The 20,141-nt window shown below is 32.0% G+C and overlaps 2 protein-coding genes across 2 annotated transcripts in view; one reads left to right on the top strand and one right to left on the bottom strand.

Annotated features, from left to right (window-relative positions):
* Positions 1 to 685: 685 nt before the first annotated feature.
* The window catches only part of LOC104899637 (disease resistance protein At4g27190), an 80,118-nt gene continuing 60,662 nt past the window's right edge, over positions 686 to 20,141 (top strand). Inside the window, exon 1 of the transcript XR_008967135.1 lies at positions 686 to 975. The gene's annotated coding sequence lies outside the window, so the exon portion shown is untranslated. The remainder of the gene's footprint in view (positions 976 to 20,141) is intronic.
* Positions 2,492 to 6,818, bottom strand: LOC104899634 (probable disease resistance protein At4g27220). The gene is made up of 2 exons (XM_010686862.4): positions 6,380 to 6,818; positions 2,492 to 4,353 (listed from the first exon to the last, which is right to left on the bottom strand). Exon 2 carries the CDS (start codon positions 4,339 to 4,341, stop codon positions 3,166 to 3,168), a length of 1,176 nt encoding a protein of 391 aa, XP_010685164.1. The 5' UTR covers positions 4,342 to 4,353; positions 6,380 to 6,818; the 3' UTR covers positions 2,492 to 3,165.

Consider the following 20,141-nt stretch of genomic DNA (forward strand, 5'->3'; position numbering starts at 1 on the left):
ATAATCACCTTTATTTAAACTACTCCATTCATACTTTTTTTTCTTCTTCTTAGCACTCCTTTGTTTTCTATAACACAAATTTTTGACAACTATATTAGTGATTCGTGACTATACCATAATACTCTTCGGTAGTCGTGCCCAAGGATTTATTTAGTCTTAGTTTGGTATAGACTATTGTGTCGACTAACTTAATCTAAGACTAACTTTGTCTTTTGTCTTTTTGTCTTTGTCTTTGTCTTTGTCTTTCATAAATATAAAAGATTGTAAGGCCTTGTTTGGTTGACAAAACAAATCATGGGAAGTGTAAATTCCTAAGGGGTAAAAATATATGAAGTTGTTTGGTTGTCAAAATTATGGGAATTTGCACTTCCTAGGAAGTTCTACTTCCCACACAATGGGGGAAGTTGCTTACCTAGTTCCCACTAGGTAAGTGCCACTTCCCATGGGAATTCCATCTTCCCATAGCCAACCAAACAATTTTGTTTACTTCCTAGGAAGTGAAATTTCATGAAAAGTGAAAAATCAAGGGAAGATCAACTTCCCAAGTACAACCAAACGATACCTAATAACACAACAATAATTGGAGCACTTGTGTTCACACATCAAACTTTCCACTAAAAACGCATCTAAAAAAATCTTAACAATAACGTCAAAATCATATTGCACTATCATCGCACTTAGATTAATAATAATTTCAGAATAGAAAAGTAAAAACAAAGACTTGCTTCCTTCTTGGTTTCTTCTGCCTTAGCAGCCTGCATCTTCCTGTATCATACGCAAGTTATAATTATCATTATTATTATAATTGAAAGATTGGCTCCGACATAATTAAATTATTCAAACTTGAAGATGACTTCCTGTACAAGAATTATTTTTAATTGAACTGCCTTATTGTATAAAATGGAGGTGCCAAATTATAGATTTAACAGCTGCTGATACTTTCTTCAATCTCTTGCATAAATCAGAGCTTATCAGGTTCGTATTTATTGCCCCTTTTTCCCATTAATTTGTTTGTTCGCCATATTAAACCCGTTTTTGGATCTTTTGTTTTGATTTACTGATTTTAAGGCGTGTTTAAGAGAGTTTTTCTGATATTACAGGCTAAATATTATTTTGGAGGAAAATTATAATTGAATTAATGCTCAACTTTTATTTGATCAAGGTTATTTGACTTCAATGCCTTTAAAAAAAAAAAGGTGATTATTAATGAATTACGTAAGAGTTAATCGATATATGAATATATGCTTGTTCAAAGATAGTTTAATTGGCTCGAGTTCATATTTGGCTCTTGTAATCATGAATGATTTGGAAATATTAGTAAAATTTGTCGGGATTAAGGGCATGTTCTCTCCAACTTATTTTCAGTTCAGTTCAGTACCAATAATTTCAGTTTAGTTCAGCTCAGTTCAGTTCAGCTCCATTCTTTTATAACCATTTTGTTAAATATTATTATTATGTTGGTATAATTTTTTTACTAATTACTCTTATTATTATTATTATTATTATTATTATTATTATTATTATTTATTTTTATATCATTACTATTAAGTATTATTATTATTATTATTGTTTCTATATATTATTTTGTTTATTATAGCTTTACTCATTATTATTAGTATTATTATTAGGAGGAACATGGTTTAGGTCAAAGCGCAAATAACCCACGTTTTTTAGCCCATAAGCCAATCAAATCGCGTCAAAACGGTTTATGATGCAATTTTCGCGTCCAATCCAATCATTATTTTTAATTACTAAATATTATTATATTATTAAATCTAATTATTAAAATAGTAATATTAATTTACTTCTTAGATATTATTGTTATTATATAATCATCATCATCAAGTATTAATATATTAATACAAATAATATAAAATAATTATTATTAATTATTATCATTATCATTAATTATTAATATTATTATTATTATTATTAATTTATGATTATTAATATTATTTATTTATAACTATCATTTAAAAATATCCAAAATACTATTATTTATTCTTATTCATTATTATTACTTATCATTATAATTATTATCTAATATTCATATTATTATTGTTTAAATATTATTTATATATTTATTACATTCAATTTAATTCAATTTAATTCAGTTCAATTCAGTTCAGCTCCAATCAGTTCAGTTCAGCTCCAATCAGTTCAGTTCAGTTCAATTCAGTTCAGTTCAGTTCAGTTCAGTTCAGCTGTTTTATGCCGAAGAGAACAGGCCCCAACTCAACTAAAAGCTTAAATAGATGTTGGAGCTCCAAGATTGATTTTATATTCTATCACTATGCCCCCTCATATTGGAGCCTTAAGATTGGTTTTATATTCTATCAGAAATTAGCTGAAGTAGAATTTGGTTGCGAGAGACTAAAAGTTTATTATATTCTGATAGCAATTTTTCTTTTGTGCAAAAGAGGGGGGAAAGCCCCAAACAGAAATCTCTATTATGCTGCCCATTGATAAACCGACTACTACCAAAAAAAAGGAAAAACAAAGTCAAACTCCTTTACATCAATCAAATATCTTATCAATCAATTAACAAACGTGATCAAATATTACATCAAAACGAAAAATTCAATCAATCAACAGAGTGAAGAGATTTATTTAACACAAAAAACTATGATAATACAACATAAGAAATCTTAAATAAATTCACTTAACATTCTTTTATCGTTCATCAAGTTTAATTTTAAAAACATACAAGAAAAAATAAGTGAAAAAAGTGAATAAAAAGAGTTAAGAGATAGAGGCTTTAAGTATGAAATCTAGCTACTAATGTTTGGACATCCCAAAGTGGGCAATTAAAGTTTTCCAATTAACTTTTGTGATTTAGAACAACACAAAGATTATTTATGAAATAATTTCTACAAGCTCCTACTTCACTCCACTTCCTGGTAACCTACTTGCAAAGAACAACTAGTGTACTGCAGAAATATCACTGGAAGCTCTTCTTTCATTCATGTGGTTATTTACAACTGAACATTGCAAGTAATTAAATACCTTGTGTTATGAGACCATCAATTATTTAAAACTTACAACTAATCCTCAATTTAGTCCTCTATCTCAACATTTTGCCCGCAAAATCTGGTCTCATTTTATAACAATAAGTCAAAGACTATAAACTTGTACTGCTACATTTTCAATTTGTGGTGTTATATATCAAGCTCTATTGATATCGCCTGAAATAGGAGTTCTCCCAAGCTCAAATAATACATTTTTCCATTCACGAGGATCATCAATGCCACGCATACAAGTAGCTATGTCTACAATCGTGCGTGGCACACCATGACACAGGTTTGCAAGTAAGCCAGGAATGCTATTAAGCATGGAGTCACATCTCATTCTACCGCTGGGGCTAGCTTCATTCATAAGCAACTCACACGCTTCTTCATCTGAGAGACGATCAAGTTTCACAGTTCCGAAACTATCCAACATTTCAGAAACATAGGTCAACCTAGTAGTTATAACTACTTTGCTCTTACTCCCTGCTGCAGGGACTGAAATTCCTATCCGATCAAGGTCTGAAACACGGGCTTCTGGGACATTATCTAGGAAAAGCACAAAACTGCCAAGCCGTGCAAGCATATCTGATAGTGTTTTTGCCCTTACATTCAAGTCATCATCACTGTGGAGATCACACTTCAGTGCAGCAGCGACAGCATCTTGCACACGCTCGATGCTGAATTGACGAGGAATAGTGACCCAGACGACAAACTCAAACTTCTCAGGCTCAGCCCATTTTAGCACACAGTTGTGCAGGTGCTTCATCAAAAAGGTCTTACCAATTCCTTCTATACCATGAATATATATCCTTCCAATTTCATCACTTCTTAAGAGAACCTGAAGTTGATCCAAAGCATCTAAAGCTTGTTGGCCAAAAATATTTGTGACTGGTATAATATTACCATGATCTGGGGATTGTTTGTCAGAAAACGCGCATCTGAAAAGCACATCAGCCTCCTTCTCATGTGCTGACAATGTATTAATTAATTTGTTGATAACCACCAGCTTTTCCCATGTTTGGGAGGAGAAGATGCTTTCTCCTTCAACTCTTTCATTCTTCTCTGGACAAGCTTCAATAACTTGTCCCAACAATGTTTTTGCTTCCTTCACAAGTTCGCGACCCTTGGTGACCCAGAAAAGTTGATCATCGTGCCTCTTTCTCTTCTTGCTTTGTTGAATAGGAATGCAAGATAATGCTACTTGGGTGTCTTCTATCCTGGCTCTTACAGAGTTAGTTATACCCTCAAGAATTCGTTTCCTCTCACCAAGGCCTCCCTGGAGTAAGATCTTCAGAAGCCTAAAAATGTTCCAGAGAGCAGCAAAGGGATTCATAGTGAAGATTTCCTGTACAATACTAGTATGTTAAAATCAACATTTCAGATTTGATATGGAAAGTCTTGTTACCTGATTAACAACCAAAGCCTAAAGTATAAGTATCTAGTAAAAGGAGGAGATATTATACCATTTAACCCCAATTTGTAAAATAGCATTCAACTTACCGTGTGTTTGGTTCATTTTTAGTAAAGGAAAGGAAGAGAAGAGAAAGGAAGGGAAGAGAACTTTTCATGTTTGGTATAAATTTTCTCTTTCCTTCCAAACTCCCCCACTTTTGGGAGGGAAGGAAACTGAAATTTTATTAAAGAGTCTTTCTTTCCAATTCCTCCAATTTTCTTTCACTTAATTTTTTTTTTAATGAACCAAACATTGAAAAGTAACAAATTTCCTTCTACTTCCTTTCTTCATAATATTGGGGAATAGGGGGGTTTACTATGGTAATAACCCTATATAAACATCCGATATTGCACAATTCGTTTCGTAATTTTCATCTACTTATCGAGGTTCTTATTTAACCTTATTTTGAATCTTTTGCAACATCCTACAGATGAAAATAACGGAAAAGGATGTGATAATCGAAAGTACTTGAATAGGATTATATACCTCCATGGTATTATTTTCTCTAATTAAAATCATTAAATTGAATGATGTTTTGCAAGTTAAGGATTCAATCAAACAATTATCCTATGATTCATGAAAAGAAAAAAATTACTTCAAAATATTTTGATTGGTTGAGAAATATTTAATTATACTATGTAGAATTTACTAACGATTGTAAGGTATATTTTCTAATTATCCGGTATAGGGATGAGGGATCCAACATATGAAGGTGTCTCAGGTGCGTGGCATGGTTCAAGAATAACTTCCCCATAAGACCATAACCATCCCGAATAACGCTGGATCGGGAACCACCTCTAAACTAGCTTTCCACGGACAAGCAGTGCGGTGGTGCGACCCACACTTTCAATCTTTTGGCCTATACGGTTAATACCACCTCTATTTTTTGTTAAATCTAGAGTGTGTAAAAAAGTCAAACTTTACCCTGTACAAGATTCCAAAAATTATATAGTACCTCCGTTTCTTTTTAATTGTTACACTTTGACATTTTACACTATTTATAAATTGCACTTTGACCTTCGTTTGTGATTTATACGTGAATAAAAACATAGTCATGTGGGATCTTGTTAGATTCGTATTAGTATGTATTTTATTAATATGTAGTTTTTATATTTTTTACAAATACAAAATTAGAGATATAAAGGCTCAAAGTAGTGCATCGGCATGCGTGAAAAGTGTAAATGTAACAATTAAAAAGAAACGGAGATAGTATTAAGATAAATCTAATAAGACTCCACCGTGAGGATCTCTATCCGAACTCCTTTCAAAGATATTTGAACCAATAAAACAAACAGAAAAATTGTTTTTTTTTTTATTTTTTTTGAAAGAATCAAATATTCTTTGGAACTAAAATATGTTTTGTTTTTTATTTTCTCATTTTCTGGTAGACTAATGTTTGACATGTTCTTTCATTCTTGAGTTGCCGCGCCACAAAGACCACCGCCAGTCAGTATTTCCACCACCACCAACTCCATGTCCGTATCGGTATCCGTATCCGTACCCGTCTTGGCCTTCGTCTTTGTCCCCATTCCGGTCACTGGCCCTGTCCCTGTTCTATGCTCTCAGAAGAGATTGTGGTGGACATGGTGGTGGTGAGTGGTGACATTGACTGGCGGTTATCTGTGTGATGGGTTTCCCATTGATCCAAATCCTTAGAGATGGAACAAAACGTCCCCATAATCCACTAAATTTGGAATTGACAAAATTGATGATTTACATCAATCCATCAACATCAGATAAAATAAAACAATGATCCAAATTCCAAGATATGAGCACAATCAAAAGCAACAAAATTAATTCTTTCAATAATACAAACGAAATTAAGCAGTAATGATACTTTAAAAATAGATCAATCAAACATTAATCGTAGATAATCATTAAAAAAAATAACAAGTACTAAGTAATAGTGTAATAGTACCTTTTTTGAAGTGAAAAAACAAAAGGTGGTGGTTCCACTTTCCTGGCTTTTCCACTCTCTATAGCCTCTAATCTCTATCCTTTTGTTGTCTTAATTTCTTTTGACTGCTGTCACATACTCTCATAACGCATTTAATAGACCCAAGATGAAAAATCTAGAATGTTTTTTTATAAGGAAAATAAAAATGAATAGTAAAATAGTGTTCCACTTTATTTAATCTCAAAAAAGATGTTAAAAGGCCGACGTCGACAGAAAAGGTATCTAAGATGCAAACTTTCATTTGTATGACCCGAAAAAGGAATTCTCAAATGGACCCCACACGGCATATATGACAAACTTCCCCACCAAATATTATTCTAGGAGTGATTTAATAAATTAAGTACTCAGATAAGATATGATGATACGATGTGTTCTTCCTCTTCCATTGCGTGCGTAAATCAACGAGTATATGGCTCAGATTTTACCCTTTTTGTTTAATTCCATTAGTTATTACTACTATGACTTAGGTGTGAGTTATCAAGTGTTTTAGCCTTTTAGGTGTCAAAGAGGCGGGACTAAATTCCTATTAATAAGAGCAAACCGAACCTACCTACTAGACTACTATTGCTTTGTTTGAATTATAATTTATAAGTCAGAACAATTAACTCCCTCCTTTGATTTTCTATTTCACGTTTTGTATACCACTTGTGTGTTATTAATTTCTATTGATTTCAATTATAAAGTAGTACGCTATAATAATAATGACAACAAATAGGAAACATTAACACATAAGTAATACATTAAAAGTAAGACAAAAGATTGTATTCCTCCTTCACCGGTGATTTTTTTTTAAAAGGAGATCACCGGTGAAATTTTGATGTACGTGCATTTAGAGTTGTTATGAAGACTATTGCATATAGAATAAGGCTATGTTTAGTTCACCTGAAATTTTCAGATCTAAATTTATTTTTTCTGATCTGATCTGAACTTATTTTTTCTGATCTGATTTACAAGATCTTATCTTTTATAAAATATATTATTACTATTATATTATTACTATTATATTATTACCTTTGTAATTCATTATTATGCAATATATTATAAGATCTTATTTATAGTTTTACTATTATTATCTTTATTTCTATCACAACTTTTACACAACTTTTATTAATAATAATTATTATTATCATTATTATAATAACAACAACAATAATTATAATCATAATCATAATCATAATCATAATCATAATAATATTACTAAAAATGATTCTATATCCCAAGTCATTAATTTATAAGAGCGCGCACTTCTAAAATGTTTCACACTTTCCCTTAAAAAAATATTTCACACTCGAGAAGTCGGCAGACTCAACTCATTTTTTTTCAAAGAAAATAAAATAAGATATACAAACAACTATGAAACTTTACCTAAGTACTACTACTAATTTCTCTTTTACGTTGCACACTATGCAACCTCAAGCCCCCTCATTTGCTCTGTGAACATTGATATTATTTTTTCTGCATTCACACTCCAAAATTTCATCCGATTGTATGAGTTGGATATACCCATTTTTAAGGAGCGAAAATATTGCACCAAGTAAAGCAGATTGTGATATGTTCAATGACTTGCGCAAGAAAGAAATGAATAGGGTGCAACCTCAAATAGCTAGAGAGATTTAGAATTCGGTAGGAAGAGGTATACCAGATCTAAATTTATAATTTGTATCTTGCACTTAGCTTATTTTGAAATGTAATCCGAACTTAGTAGTTTCGTTGTCATGTATTTGAGCTATCATATTTTATATATTTCTTACTTTTGCGCCAATCTTATGTTCTTAACACGTAGCTTTTAATTTTCTATTATTTAATAACGACAAAATAACTTAAAATAATAATAAGAATGATATTTATAATAATAACAACGAGATTAATAATAATTATCAATATTAATAATTAATAAGTAAAACAACAACAATAATAATAGTATTAATAGTAATAATGAGTTTTTAAACATAAGCATAATCTGATCTGAACTTATTTTTTCTAATCTGATCTGAAATAAGCAAAAATAAGGTAAACTAAACATAGCATAAGTCAATTGTAATAAAGTTGTAATGTTAGTTTGGTTAGTTGCTATCATAACAAACTCTCATATAAATAGTTTTCTCTCTCTTGTACTTACTGATTACATTTCATTTTCTTCAATGAGAAACTCTCTCTGATTTCTCTCTCTACACTTTATAGAATTCTCATGGTATCAGAGTAGATTAAATTATTTTAATCTGTCTTGTTGATTTCTGAGTTTGCGAAGAATAATTTCTTCGTTTTAGTTCAAGAAATTTCTTGATTCTTTCAACTTTTCTTCTTATTTCTTGGCAAATTTCCGCTTACTTAAATGCTAGGTTGAAAACCTTGACCCAAAACCTGCTAGCTTTGTATTGGGTTTGAATCTAGTTATCAAGTCGTACCACTTTTTACCAACTCTAAATACGCTGATAGAACCAATTGGTTAAATATTTTTAACTCAGTAGCACAATATAAATATTATCATTTTAAATTTAAGGGTGCGAGGCTGCGAGCCATGCGTTGGGTGGACCCGTCTTGGATCCTGATGAATTTCTTTGTCAATTCTGAATCATGTGCGTAGGAAGGCTATATAAATATATAATGCTTGGGGCTGTGGGCAAGCAAATTGCATTTTACGTGGTCAATTTTGGTGTTTGCCCTGATTTTATTTCTGATGACTTGTACGCATCTGATTTGTGTGACATTTTCATTCAATAAATTTCTCTTTTCCCTTAAAAAAAAACTTTGAGTTTCTTTGGATGTTCAGGGTTATAATGTCTTATAAAAAAAGTATTATTAGATTCATTTAATGAAAGTAATATATAACTTCGCTTGAGATAAATTATAATCAAAGTACTATTTTTTTAAGGGAGTAGACGGTGATAGATAAGTCTGTGAAAAACTAAGATGTCTAGAATTTAGATATTTTTTGTTTTATTAGAGCACGGCCACCAATGACGTAAAAAATATGACATCCCCCTCTTTCAACTTATAAAAATTGATTATGTCTCATGATCCATTTGACAAATGTATCCCTCATGACTAGAGAAAATAATATTATTTCAAAATAAAAACTCAAATATATAAAATTAAAAGAAAAAATAAATAATTTTAGAAGTGTGTAATAATATAGTAAAATTGATGTCAATTTATAGATATCAAAATATTATAATCATTGGTAGTTTTGTTCAATTTATTTTACTTTATAGTTTTTAAGATATACTTCCTCCGTTTCAAAATAAGTGCAACATTTGCATAGTGTTTACTATTTACAGTTTAAACTTTAATTAGCTTTGGTGATTTACATTTTAGGAAAAACATAGTCATGTGGGATCTTGTTAGATTCGTCTGAATGTGAATTTTTTTAATATCAACTTTTTATAATTTTTACTTATTGATAATTGAAGATATTAACGGTTAAAATAATGCATTGGCAAACGTGAAAACAAGAAGTGTTGCACTTAGGGCCTGTTCTCTTCGGCATAAAACAGCTGAACTGAACTGAACTGAACTTATCAAAGCTGAACTGAACTGAACTGAACTTATCGGAGCTGAACTGAACTGAACTTATCAGAGCTGAACTGAACTGAACTGAACTGAACTGAACTGAACTGAATTGAATTGAATTGAATTGAATTGAATTGAATTATATTACATTGAAATAAATTGAATGTAATAAATATATAAATAATATTTAAACAATAATAATATGAATATTAAATAATAATTATAATGATAAGTAATAATAATGAATAATAATAGTAGTATTTTGAATATTTTTAAATGATAGTTATAAATAAATAATATTAATAATCATAAATTAATAATAATAATAATTAATGATAGTAATGATAATTAATAATAATTATTTTATATTATTTGTATTAATATATTAATACTTGACGATGATATATAATAACAATAATATCTAAGAAGTAAATTAATATTACTATTTTAATAATTATATTTAATAACTTAAAAATATTTTGTAATAAAAATAAGTGAAAGTATTGGGTCAGACCGTCTGACCAATGCTTACTGTCAGACGGGCTGAGCCCAAAACTCAAACTAACCATATTTTTTATCAAAGGCCAAATATAAATATCCACAATATATAATTTCCGGCAAGGCGTGGAACATTTTCCGGCGAATGTGAAATGAGCGCATTTTTGTATCTTGAATTCTATTCACGGTTGAATGAGTATAAGTTGAAGATGATGATTGATGGTAATGAAGATGATTCTTGTATGACAGTCATGCCACGCAATCAGCGTGATAAAGCACATCAATTAAGTTGAAGATGATGATTGAGCAGTTTATCTTTTAAAATGGCAGAATCATCATACCTTCGGAGTATATTTTAAGATCTGCCATTTTTTCAGTTAATGTAAACTGCTCTTGGCCTACCTGCAACATGGTAAAGCGTGATAAAACATCAATCTCCCATCTTTAAATATGTAATTAGAAGGTCATTCACAAGAAGGGCGACGTAGGTTGTGGTGGTGGTGTTGTTTCTTTCATTTCTTTTGTTTATTGTTTGAGTTGAATATTTTCAGTTGGTTTTATTTTTCTTTCATTTAGTCGAATTTTTCTTTTCAGTTAGTCGAAGTATTCTTTCAGTTAGTCGAATTATTCATTCAGTTCGTTGGTCTATTCTTTCAGTTCGTTGGTCTATTCTTTCAGTTCGTTGGTCTATTCTTTCAGTTGGTTGGTTTATTGTTTTAGTTGGTTTGTTTATTCTTTCAGTTGGTTACCTTATTCTTTCAGTTAATTATTTTATTCTTTCAGTTGGTTCTTTTATTCTTTCAGTTGGTTCCTTTATTCCATTGTGTCAGACCAACTGAACAAAAATTGAAACCAACTGAAAAAAATTGAAACCAACTGAAATTTTTTTGAGTCCCATTAACTAAAACTCTAATGCTATTAACTGAAACTAATAGTCTATTAATTGAAACCCCAATCGTATTAGATGAAACACTAATGTTATTAACTGAAACAGTATTTCCATTACCTCAAGTACAAACTAAAAGCTGAAACACTTACCATATTGCCACACTAACCTAATATCTTTTTCATTCAGTTATATGCATTAGTATTTTACTTGCAAAACCATTAACTAGTATGAAGCAGCATCTAAGATGTTGGAAGTCAGTCAAGAACGAAGAGCCAAACTCAGGAGATCACACTTTGCAAGCTGTACAAAAGCAATTCAGTTCCATCTCCTTCATAAATCATAATAGACAAGAATGATGTGCTCAAGCTCATTTTGCAGAGAATGGTTTTTGCTATATTCCTAATTTCCTTTATTATTGATGAGATAACCTTGTTGCAACTTCTTTCATTTCTAAGTGAGGTAATTATCTCTAAAGAATCTGTCTTGATTAAGAGGTCTGCACATCTCCATTCTAGATCTTGAATTGCTTTCAGCACCGCTCTTGCTTCCCTTTGTAGTGGTGAAATTGCGAAGATTCGTGTTTCTTGGCTTTTGCTTGGTGGATCTTCATCTGTGGTCCACGCAATGGTTGCTTGCTGTTGCTTTCCCTTGCATTTTGATTTCCAAGAGCTGTCAACAAGAATATTTTGGGCATCCCTGGGAAGAAACAGGGGTTTGCGTCCTTATGTTCCATCACCATACTCTAACTGGAAAAAAATGAAGACTAACTGAAAAAAATTAGAAACTAACTGAAAAAAATTAGAAACTAACTGAAAAAAAATGAAGACCAACTGAAATCCAAATACTTCTAATTGAAGTGGTCCGACCAGTTGTATTGTGTCAGACGAGTCTGACACAATACCTTCTCTAAAAATAATGATTGGGTTGGACCGCGAAATATACAATAAACCGTCTTGACGCGATTTGATTGGTTTATGGGCTAAAAAAAGTGGGTTTATTTGTGCTTTGACCTAAACCATGTTCCTCCTAATAATAATAGTAATAATAATAAGTAAAGCTACAATAAAAAAAATATATAGAAACAACAATAATAATAATAATACTTAATAGTAATGATATATATTTAAATAATAATAATAATAATAATAATAGTAATTAGTAAAATAAATTATACCAACATAATAATAATATTTAACAAAATGGTTATAAAAGAATAGAGCTGAACTGAACTGAACTGAACTGAACTGAACTGAACTTATTGGAGCTGAACTGAACTGAACTGAACTTATTGGAGCTGAACTGAACTGAACTGAACTTATTAGAGCTGAACTGAACTGAACTGAAAATAAGCTGGGGAGAACAGGCCCTTATTTAGAAACAGATGAAGTATATTCCAATTATAAAGTTTGAATTATACATTGTGCATGTGGGCCTCATGTCATGACTTGCTCCATGACTTAGATCAATTGATAAAACAATTTGCAATTTGTGATGCAATGACCCAAAATAAGTCACCTAAAAATCATGGTTGCAATTGATCCAAAAAATCATGAGGGGCAACTGACAATGCTCTTATGGCTCTTGTTAATAGTCATAAATGTTGATAATGGTGATGCATTGCAGTATACAATTCTATTTTTTTTTTCTTATGTCCTTATTCATAGTAATGTTATCTCATTCCCAATATCCATTTTCTTCCTAATTTTTCATTGCCATCCATAACCATTTGAAAATGTAGTATTGTGTGTTATTTAAAATTTATAAAGGAAAACTCATATTTTGTGATGAAATTTCATTACAATGGCCATGGGGTATTGAAATTAGATTTTTTTAAAACTAAATTACATTAACATTGGTTCATTATCAAAATTTATTACAACTAATCACACGGTTTTATATAAGTGTATTATATGGGAGTGACATACATTTCAATATCCAATGTGATTGAGAGATGGCGAGAGTTAAAAAAAAGGATTCATCTGATATAAGATTGTGAGAATATAATGAAAAAGAAACTCATTACCAAATAAGATAATGATGTAATATGAAACTTTTCGAAAGGAAAATTGCTGCAATTGATATAAAAAACTTTTCAAGACAGAGAATGATACAATTATACTCCCTCCGTTTCCTAAAGATCTTCCCTCTTTCCGTTTAAGGGTGTTTCCAAAAGATCTTCCCTCTTTTGCTTTATTCCTTATTTGGCAAAACAAATTTCTCTATTTACCCTCTCATGTCACTATCATATGGTCCACCATGACATTATTAATTCAATTTTACTCCATTTCTCTCTCCTACTTTAACCCCTTTTTATTTGTTTATTTATTTTAACCCCCTTTCTCTCTTCTACTTTACTCACACCATGCCCCACACAACTTGATTTTCCTTGATATCTGTAGGAACACTAAGTGGGAAGATCTTTAGGAAACGGAGGGAGTAATATATAGAAAAAAATATATCTAAATGTGCAATAAAAAAATGGTAATCCGTAACCCCACATCAAAATAAGTTACAAGAATATCCCAATAAATTATGTGTTTGAAAATAAGACATTTGGGTATCAAAATAACTAGCCATTTTCTAATTCAATTAACTTACTGCTTGCACAACAATGCAACATTATACTCCGTATTGTTTATGCTGAATGTTGAGTGCTGACTTTGTTACAAATTTATGTCGTCTTCTTGGCGAGTATTGGTCAGAGAAACTGAGAAATATCAGCTATATGGAGTATAATATTCAGTATTCTGCGTACCAGATGATTGGGTCCAAAATCCGTTTCTTTCTGAGGATGAGTCAGATTATGATTGAAGATTAGTCACAGTCTGTGATGTTAAGCGTCTAAACCTTGAGTGCTGCTTCCTGGAAGATGCGCATACATTTCTCTATAATAGTAGTCCATAATTGTATACAGTACTTGAGAGCACTGGGACCTCGGTTTGACTAATTTTAATAATAACTAATACTTCCTAGTTCCTCCGTCTCATTTTATAATTCTTGTATTTTATTTGAGTGTTTCAAAATCTTATTCTCATTTCTGTTGTTTCCATTTTTTAACATCACTGTTTACTCTCTTTCTTCACCATTTCACATGAATTTTCGACACCATCATTTAGTGTCCTCAACTTTTAGTGGTTGAGTATAATGAAAAAACATTTTTTACTTTCTCTCCTAAGTATTTTTTTTACATGCCAATGTATTTAATGTTTTCTTTATTTTTCATTTGTTTATGACAATAATTCCAAAAAAGACAACAACTCCCAATACAAGTATATAATAATTATTGTTTCTTAATTCTCGTGCCCAAAATGAGACATGAACTATAAAATAAGACGAAAAAAGTATATTTTGACAACATAATTTGACCACTCTTCTCATACGAAGTATGTGCTCTGCTACCTTACGACTTCTGAAATCTTCAGTGAAAAGTAATTACCAATAAGATTTATTTCAGATAAAATGGTCTCAATCAGTAATATAAAAATAGCGAAATATTTCATATGTGTTTGCCCCGGCCCTATTGAATAGAAATTTGTATTACATCATCACATCAATATGACATGATTTACACTTTTCTAATAGTGTAATATTGGCCCTCTACAAAATAGATAACTGGGTTTCATGATATCACTATTAAGAGAATAAAAATATATGAATATTGGTATATTTTTTAATTTTTTCTAAAATATATTTCTTGAGATATACAAGTTTAGAAATTGCAAAAAGTAATTTGTTTTGGATAAACAATATTGTGACATGTGTGCTAATTATATGTTGACACATGGATGTTAGCAAAAAAAGGTTAATTGCTATAGACAAAAATGTCTATAGCTGCCAGCGTTTTAGCATGACTCATGTTAAGTATGCCACGTTAACCAAAACAAACAAGAGTAACAATAGAACTGAGCATTCAGGATCTTCATCCTCTAGGCTCTAGCTTGTGCACGTTAATTTTTCCATTATATTATTAAATACTCCCTCCGTCCCATAATATAGTGCTTACATTCTTTTCTGGTGTTCCAAAATATTGTGCCTATTTTCTTTTTTGTCAATTTATTTGGACTAAATTATCCTTAATTTCTACACAAATTTTTCAAAATACCCCTACTTTTCTCTTAAAACATATGACCCCATTTATTGCTTTACACCATTCCAAGGAACATTTATTGCCTTTCGATTTCATTTAAAGGAAAAAGAAAATAAATAACTAGTTCAATACAAAAGTATCAAAAAAGCACTATATTAAATAATTTTTTTTTGGAAATCCTACCACTATATTATGGGACGGAGGGAGTATAATTGATATATGAAAAAATATTATATGGGCGAAATTTTGACCCTATGACATGGTCTTGCCAAACAGATATTATATTCTAGGACATTTGGTACACACTTCACTACAAGAAATTATATTGTTTCCAATGAGAAATTCCGTCTTTAAAGGTCAAGAGTTTGTCTTGTAAGAGATCCTACTTTTAAATTAAAATTAGGTAATAGTAAGTCCAATATTAAAAAGAGAATTAGTTCAATAGTGACTGTGTTAATTTCATTTGGTGACTAGCTAGTTTAATCCATTTAATTACTAGGTCCACTTTTATATTAAAATTAGACCGTCTATCTATTTATTACTAGGTCTACTTTTATATTTAAATTAGATCGTTTCTTTTAATAATTTTTGAAAGGTCAATAACTACTAGATTTCTCTTTGCTTATATGTCATGAAAGGCACCATCAGTGACGGAAAATTCGATCGTTATTTGGTTGTTACCCCCATCGCAAAGGACACTTGCGCATGACATCATAAAGATAATATTTACATAGAATATATATTAGGAAAGAATATTTTACATATATTCTCTATCCAACAATAATCAATATAAAAATATAACGCTAATATAATACTACATCCTTTATTTTTTAACAGTTACACTTATACTTTTCATGCATATGTATGCACTACTTTGATCCTTTATCTCTTTAATTTTGTATTTGTAAAAAATATGAAAATTCGATATTCTAAAAGTACATATCGAGACGAATCAAACAAGATACCACATGATTATATTTTCTCTTAACCATAAATCACAAATTATAGTGAACGAAAAATTTGTGAATAATGTCAAAAATGAAAGTGTAAGACCCTGTTGTGTTCAACTTACTTAAAATAGTAGTACAAGATAAGATAAGATAAGATAAAATAAGACAAAATAAGTTGATACAAACATACCCTAACTATTAAAAAACGAAGGTAGTATAGGTTAAGCTCCGAGATTGAGGAGTATATATATATATATATATATATATATATATATATATATATATATATATATATATATATATATATATATATATATATATTAGAGGTGATTATGGGACAGGCCGAAATCCGGACTAAAAATTTGTGCCATAACGCTTGTCATTTCGGGCCAAAAAAGCGGGATATTTGGGGTAAAATCGGGCCGAGACAAAAATTAGACTAAAAAGTCATTTTTGGCTTATCCAAAGCCCATCCCAAAGGAAAAAAATCGGGCCGGGCTAAAAGTTGCCCAAAATTCGAGTCGGTTCAAGACTTTTTGATCAGCTCTAATAGTTTACCCCTTTCTTTTGCATAGAGTTTTAGGAGAAATAATGTTGTGGGTCATAGAAAGAAAGAGAAACTATTACTTTATATTAAAGTTGAATGTAAACTAATAAGGGACACCCTTAAAAGAAATACGGGTAAACTAATAGAGGACGAAGGGAGTATATTATACCGAATCTCATAGCTCAACCAAGCCCTCGAGGCCCACCCTATCCTCCCCTCCGAAAGCCTTCCTAATGCTGGCATGAGGAATCAACCCCTGTACCTATTTTCTGGAAGGTGAGGTGGTGACTGGTGAGTCAATCCTTCCCCACCTTATCCTATAATAACCCAAGAATTGTTATTCAACGCTTTTTTTTCTATATTTTTTAAGGAAACAAATATAGTGTAATGTATGGAAGATGTTGGATACTACTAGCTATATTTAACCTTCTATGATGTTACATGTAAGCATAGTAAATAGGATTGTTCAAATAGTATGAAAAGTAGTTAATATTTCTAATCATACGCAATATCTCCATAAATTCTACATTCGATCGACTTTGTATAATTATTTAATTCATTTTTACTAATTTTTGTAATTAAAAAATCAAATATATAAAACTTTTTCTCAAAAAAATTGAAATAATAAATATATAAAACTATTACTTTTAACAACTAACTTAATGTAAAAACAAATTATAGTATCTTTTTCAAAAAGAAAATATAATATTCAATATATTCAACCAATGTACGACACTATACACAAATTTCGTTTCATTAAAATTATGCTTCCACCAAGATTTAAACATTGATCTTCCATATTGGGGGATAGAAAGTCATACTATTAAACTCTAGGATCTTTGGTTCATTTTTATATTGTAGGTTAACCTGACATTCATTATATATAGTGTTTACAATACAGACCTATGACTATGAAAGTACCCTTCTACCCTTTACAATATAATATTATCCCTTTACATATAATATTATTCAATACACCCCCTGAATCTTTACGGGGTGAAACAACACGATGTTTAGTAAATAAGTCAGTAGATAGGCCTTTAGTAAAGATGTCTGCAACCTGAGACTGAGTAGGAACATGTCGAACAATAAGACCTCCCTTGGCAACCATTTCTCGAACAAAGTGATAGTCAACATCGATATGTTTGCTACGATCATGATGAACTGGATTAGCAGTGAGATAAGTAGCAGAGACATTGTCGCAATAGACAATCACAGGACGAGGAGAAAATGGCCAATGTCAGCAAGAAGTTGCTTGAGCCAAATATTTCTGCAGCTGTGTAGGCAATGCCCTGTATTCAGCTTCAGTGGAGGATTGGAGACAGTAGGTTGCTTTTTCGAACGCCAGGAAATTAAATTCTTCCCAAGAAAAACAGCATACCAGTAGTAGAACGTCGGTGTCAGGACATCCTGCCCAATCTGCATCAGAATAGGCAATAACAACAGTAGGAGAGCTGCTGCTATATAAATAAGTCCATAATCCAGAGTTCCCTGCAGACATCTGAAAATTCTTTTCACAGCATGAAGGTGAGTAGTACGAGGAGCATGCATAAACTGAGACACTATATTAACAGCATAATAATATCAGGACGAGTCATAGTTAAGTACTGCAATGCACCAACCATACTACGATAATCTGTGGGATCAGCAAGAAGTTCTCCATCAAGTAGAGACAACAGGAGTGGTAACTGGTTTAACAGTATGAAGATGGAATTTACGAGTAAATCAGAAACATACTTATGTTGAGACAAAAATAAACCAGAGGGAGTACGCACAACCTGCACACCTAAGAAGTAATGAAGATCCCCTAAATCCTTCATAGCAAATTGAGAAGAAAGAACAGAAATGAATTTGGCAACAAGAGGAGGACTACTACCAGTAAGGACAATGTCATCAACATATAAGAGAAGAATAATGAGATGACCAGAATTTAGAGTGAACATAGAAGTGTCACAACTGCTGCACTTGAAACCAATAGATAAAAGAAATTGCTAAACCGAGAAAACCAAGCTCTAGGAGCTTGTTTCAAGCCATAAATGGACTTACGAAGACGACAAATATGAGTAGGTTTAGATGGATGAATAAAACCCGGAGGTTGACGCATATAAACCTCTTCATTAGAAAACCATGAAGAAACAGCATTTTTGACATCTAACTGACGAATAGACCATTTAAGAGAAACAACAATAGTAAGAACCAAGCGAACAGTAGTAGGTTTAACAACAGGACTAAAGGTTTCAAAGTAATCAATACCTGCCTGCTGTGATTGCCAAAAACAACAAGTCTGGCTTTGAACCGCTCCACAGAACCATCAGAATGATATTTAATCCTGTAAACCCACTTACAACCAAGTAAATTCTTATCATAGTTGCGAGGTACCAACTCCCATGTGTCATTTTTAATCAAAGCATTATATTCATCTAACATAGCTTGACGCCAACGTGAGTCTTTAGAAGCTTGTTTAAAATTAGTAGGTTCAGACTCTACAATTTCAGTGTTTAAGTTCATTAAGACACGAGGCTTAGACACACCATCTTTAAGACGAGTGACCATGGGATGACGATTACTGACACTACCCAGAGCAGAAGAGGAAGTGGGCGAAGTGGAACAATCATTGGGGGGGGGAGGGCATACCAGCCACGACGATACTCGGACTTGAGCCAGCAGACGCAGGGGAACAAGGAGCGACAGACGCAGGGGATGGGGGGATAGCCCAGCGAGCCGAGGCAGGAGACGCTGGGCTCCCAGCAGCCGAGGCGTTAAGGCCAAGAGGGAGAAGAGGAGAGCCAGCGACTACTGGGTCCTCGACGCGAGCCGACTCGGGGGACGGGGAAGACAGCAGCGGGGCTGCGGGCTAGAGGTGCGGACAGCACAGGTCGAGACACGGGAATTGAGGGACGGTCAGGGGCGACATTAGTAACAGGCCAGTCAGCAGACAAGACACTAGGAGACGTGTATGGCTCACGAGACGCAGGAACAACCAAAGCACGATATGGAAATTTATGTTCATGAAAGAGGACATGACGACTAGTGTAGACTTTCTTGGTAGTAGGATCAAAACATCGATACCCTTTATATTCCAATGCATATCCAATAAAAACACAAGTTTTAGATTTAGGTTGCAGTTTGTGATTTGTAGAGTTCAGGAACAAAGGAAAGCATTCACATCCAAATGTTTTCAAAAATTGATAGGAAGGAGGACGATGAAATGAATTTTCAAAAGGGGAAACACCCCCTAAAAC

Source organism: Beta vulgaris, chromosome 7, assembly GCF_026745355.1.
Source record: "Beta vulgaris subsp. vulgaris cultivar EL10 chromosome 7, EL10.2, whole genome shotgun sequence".
Taxonomy (NCBI): domain Eukaryota; kingdom Viridiplantae; phylum Streptophyta; class Magnoliopsida; order Caryophyllales; family Amaranthaceae; genus Beta; species Beta vulgaris.

Excerpts from the sequence above, each read along its gene's own strand:
- LOC104899634 (XM_010686862.4), bottom strand. The coding sequence starts at position 4,341 with ATGAATCCCTTTGCTGCTCTCTGGAACATTTTTAGGCTTCTGAAGATC.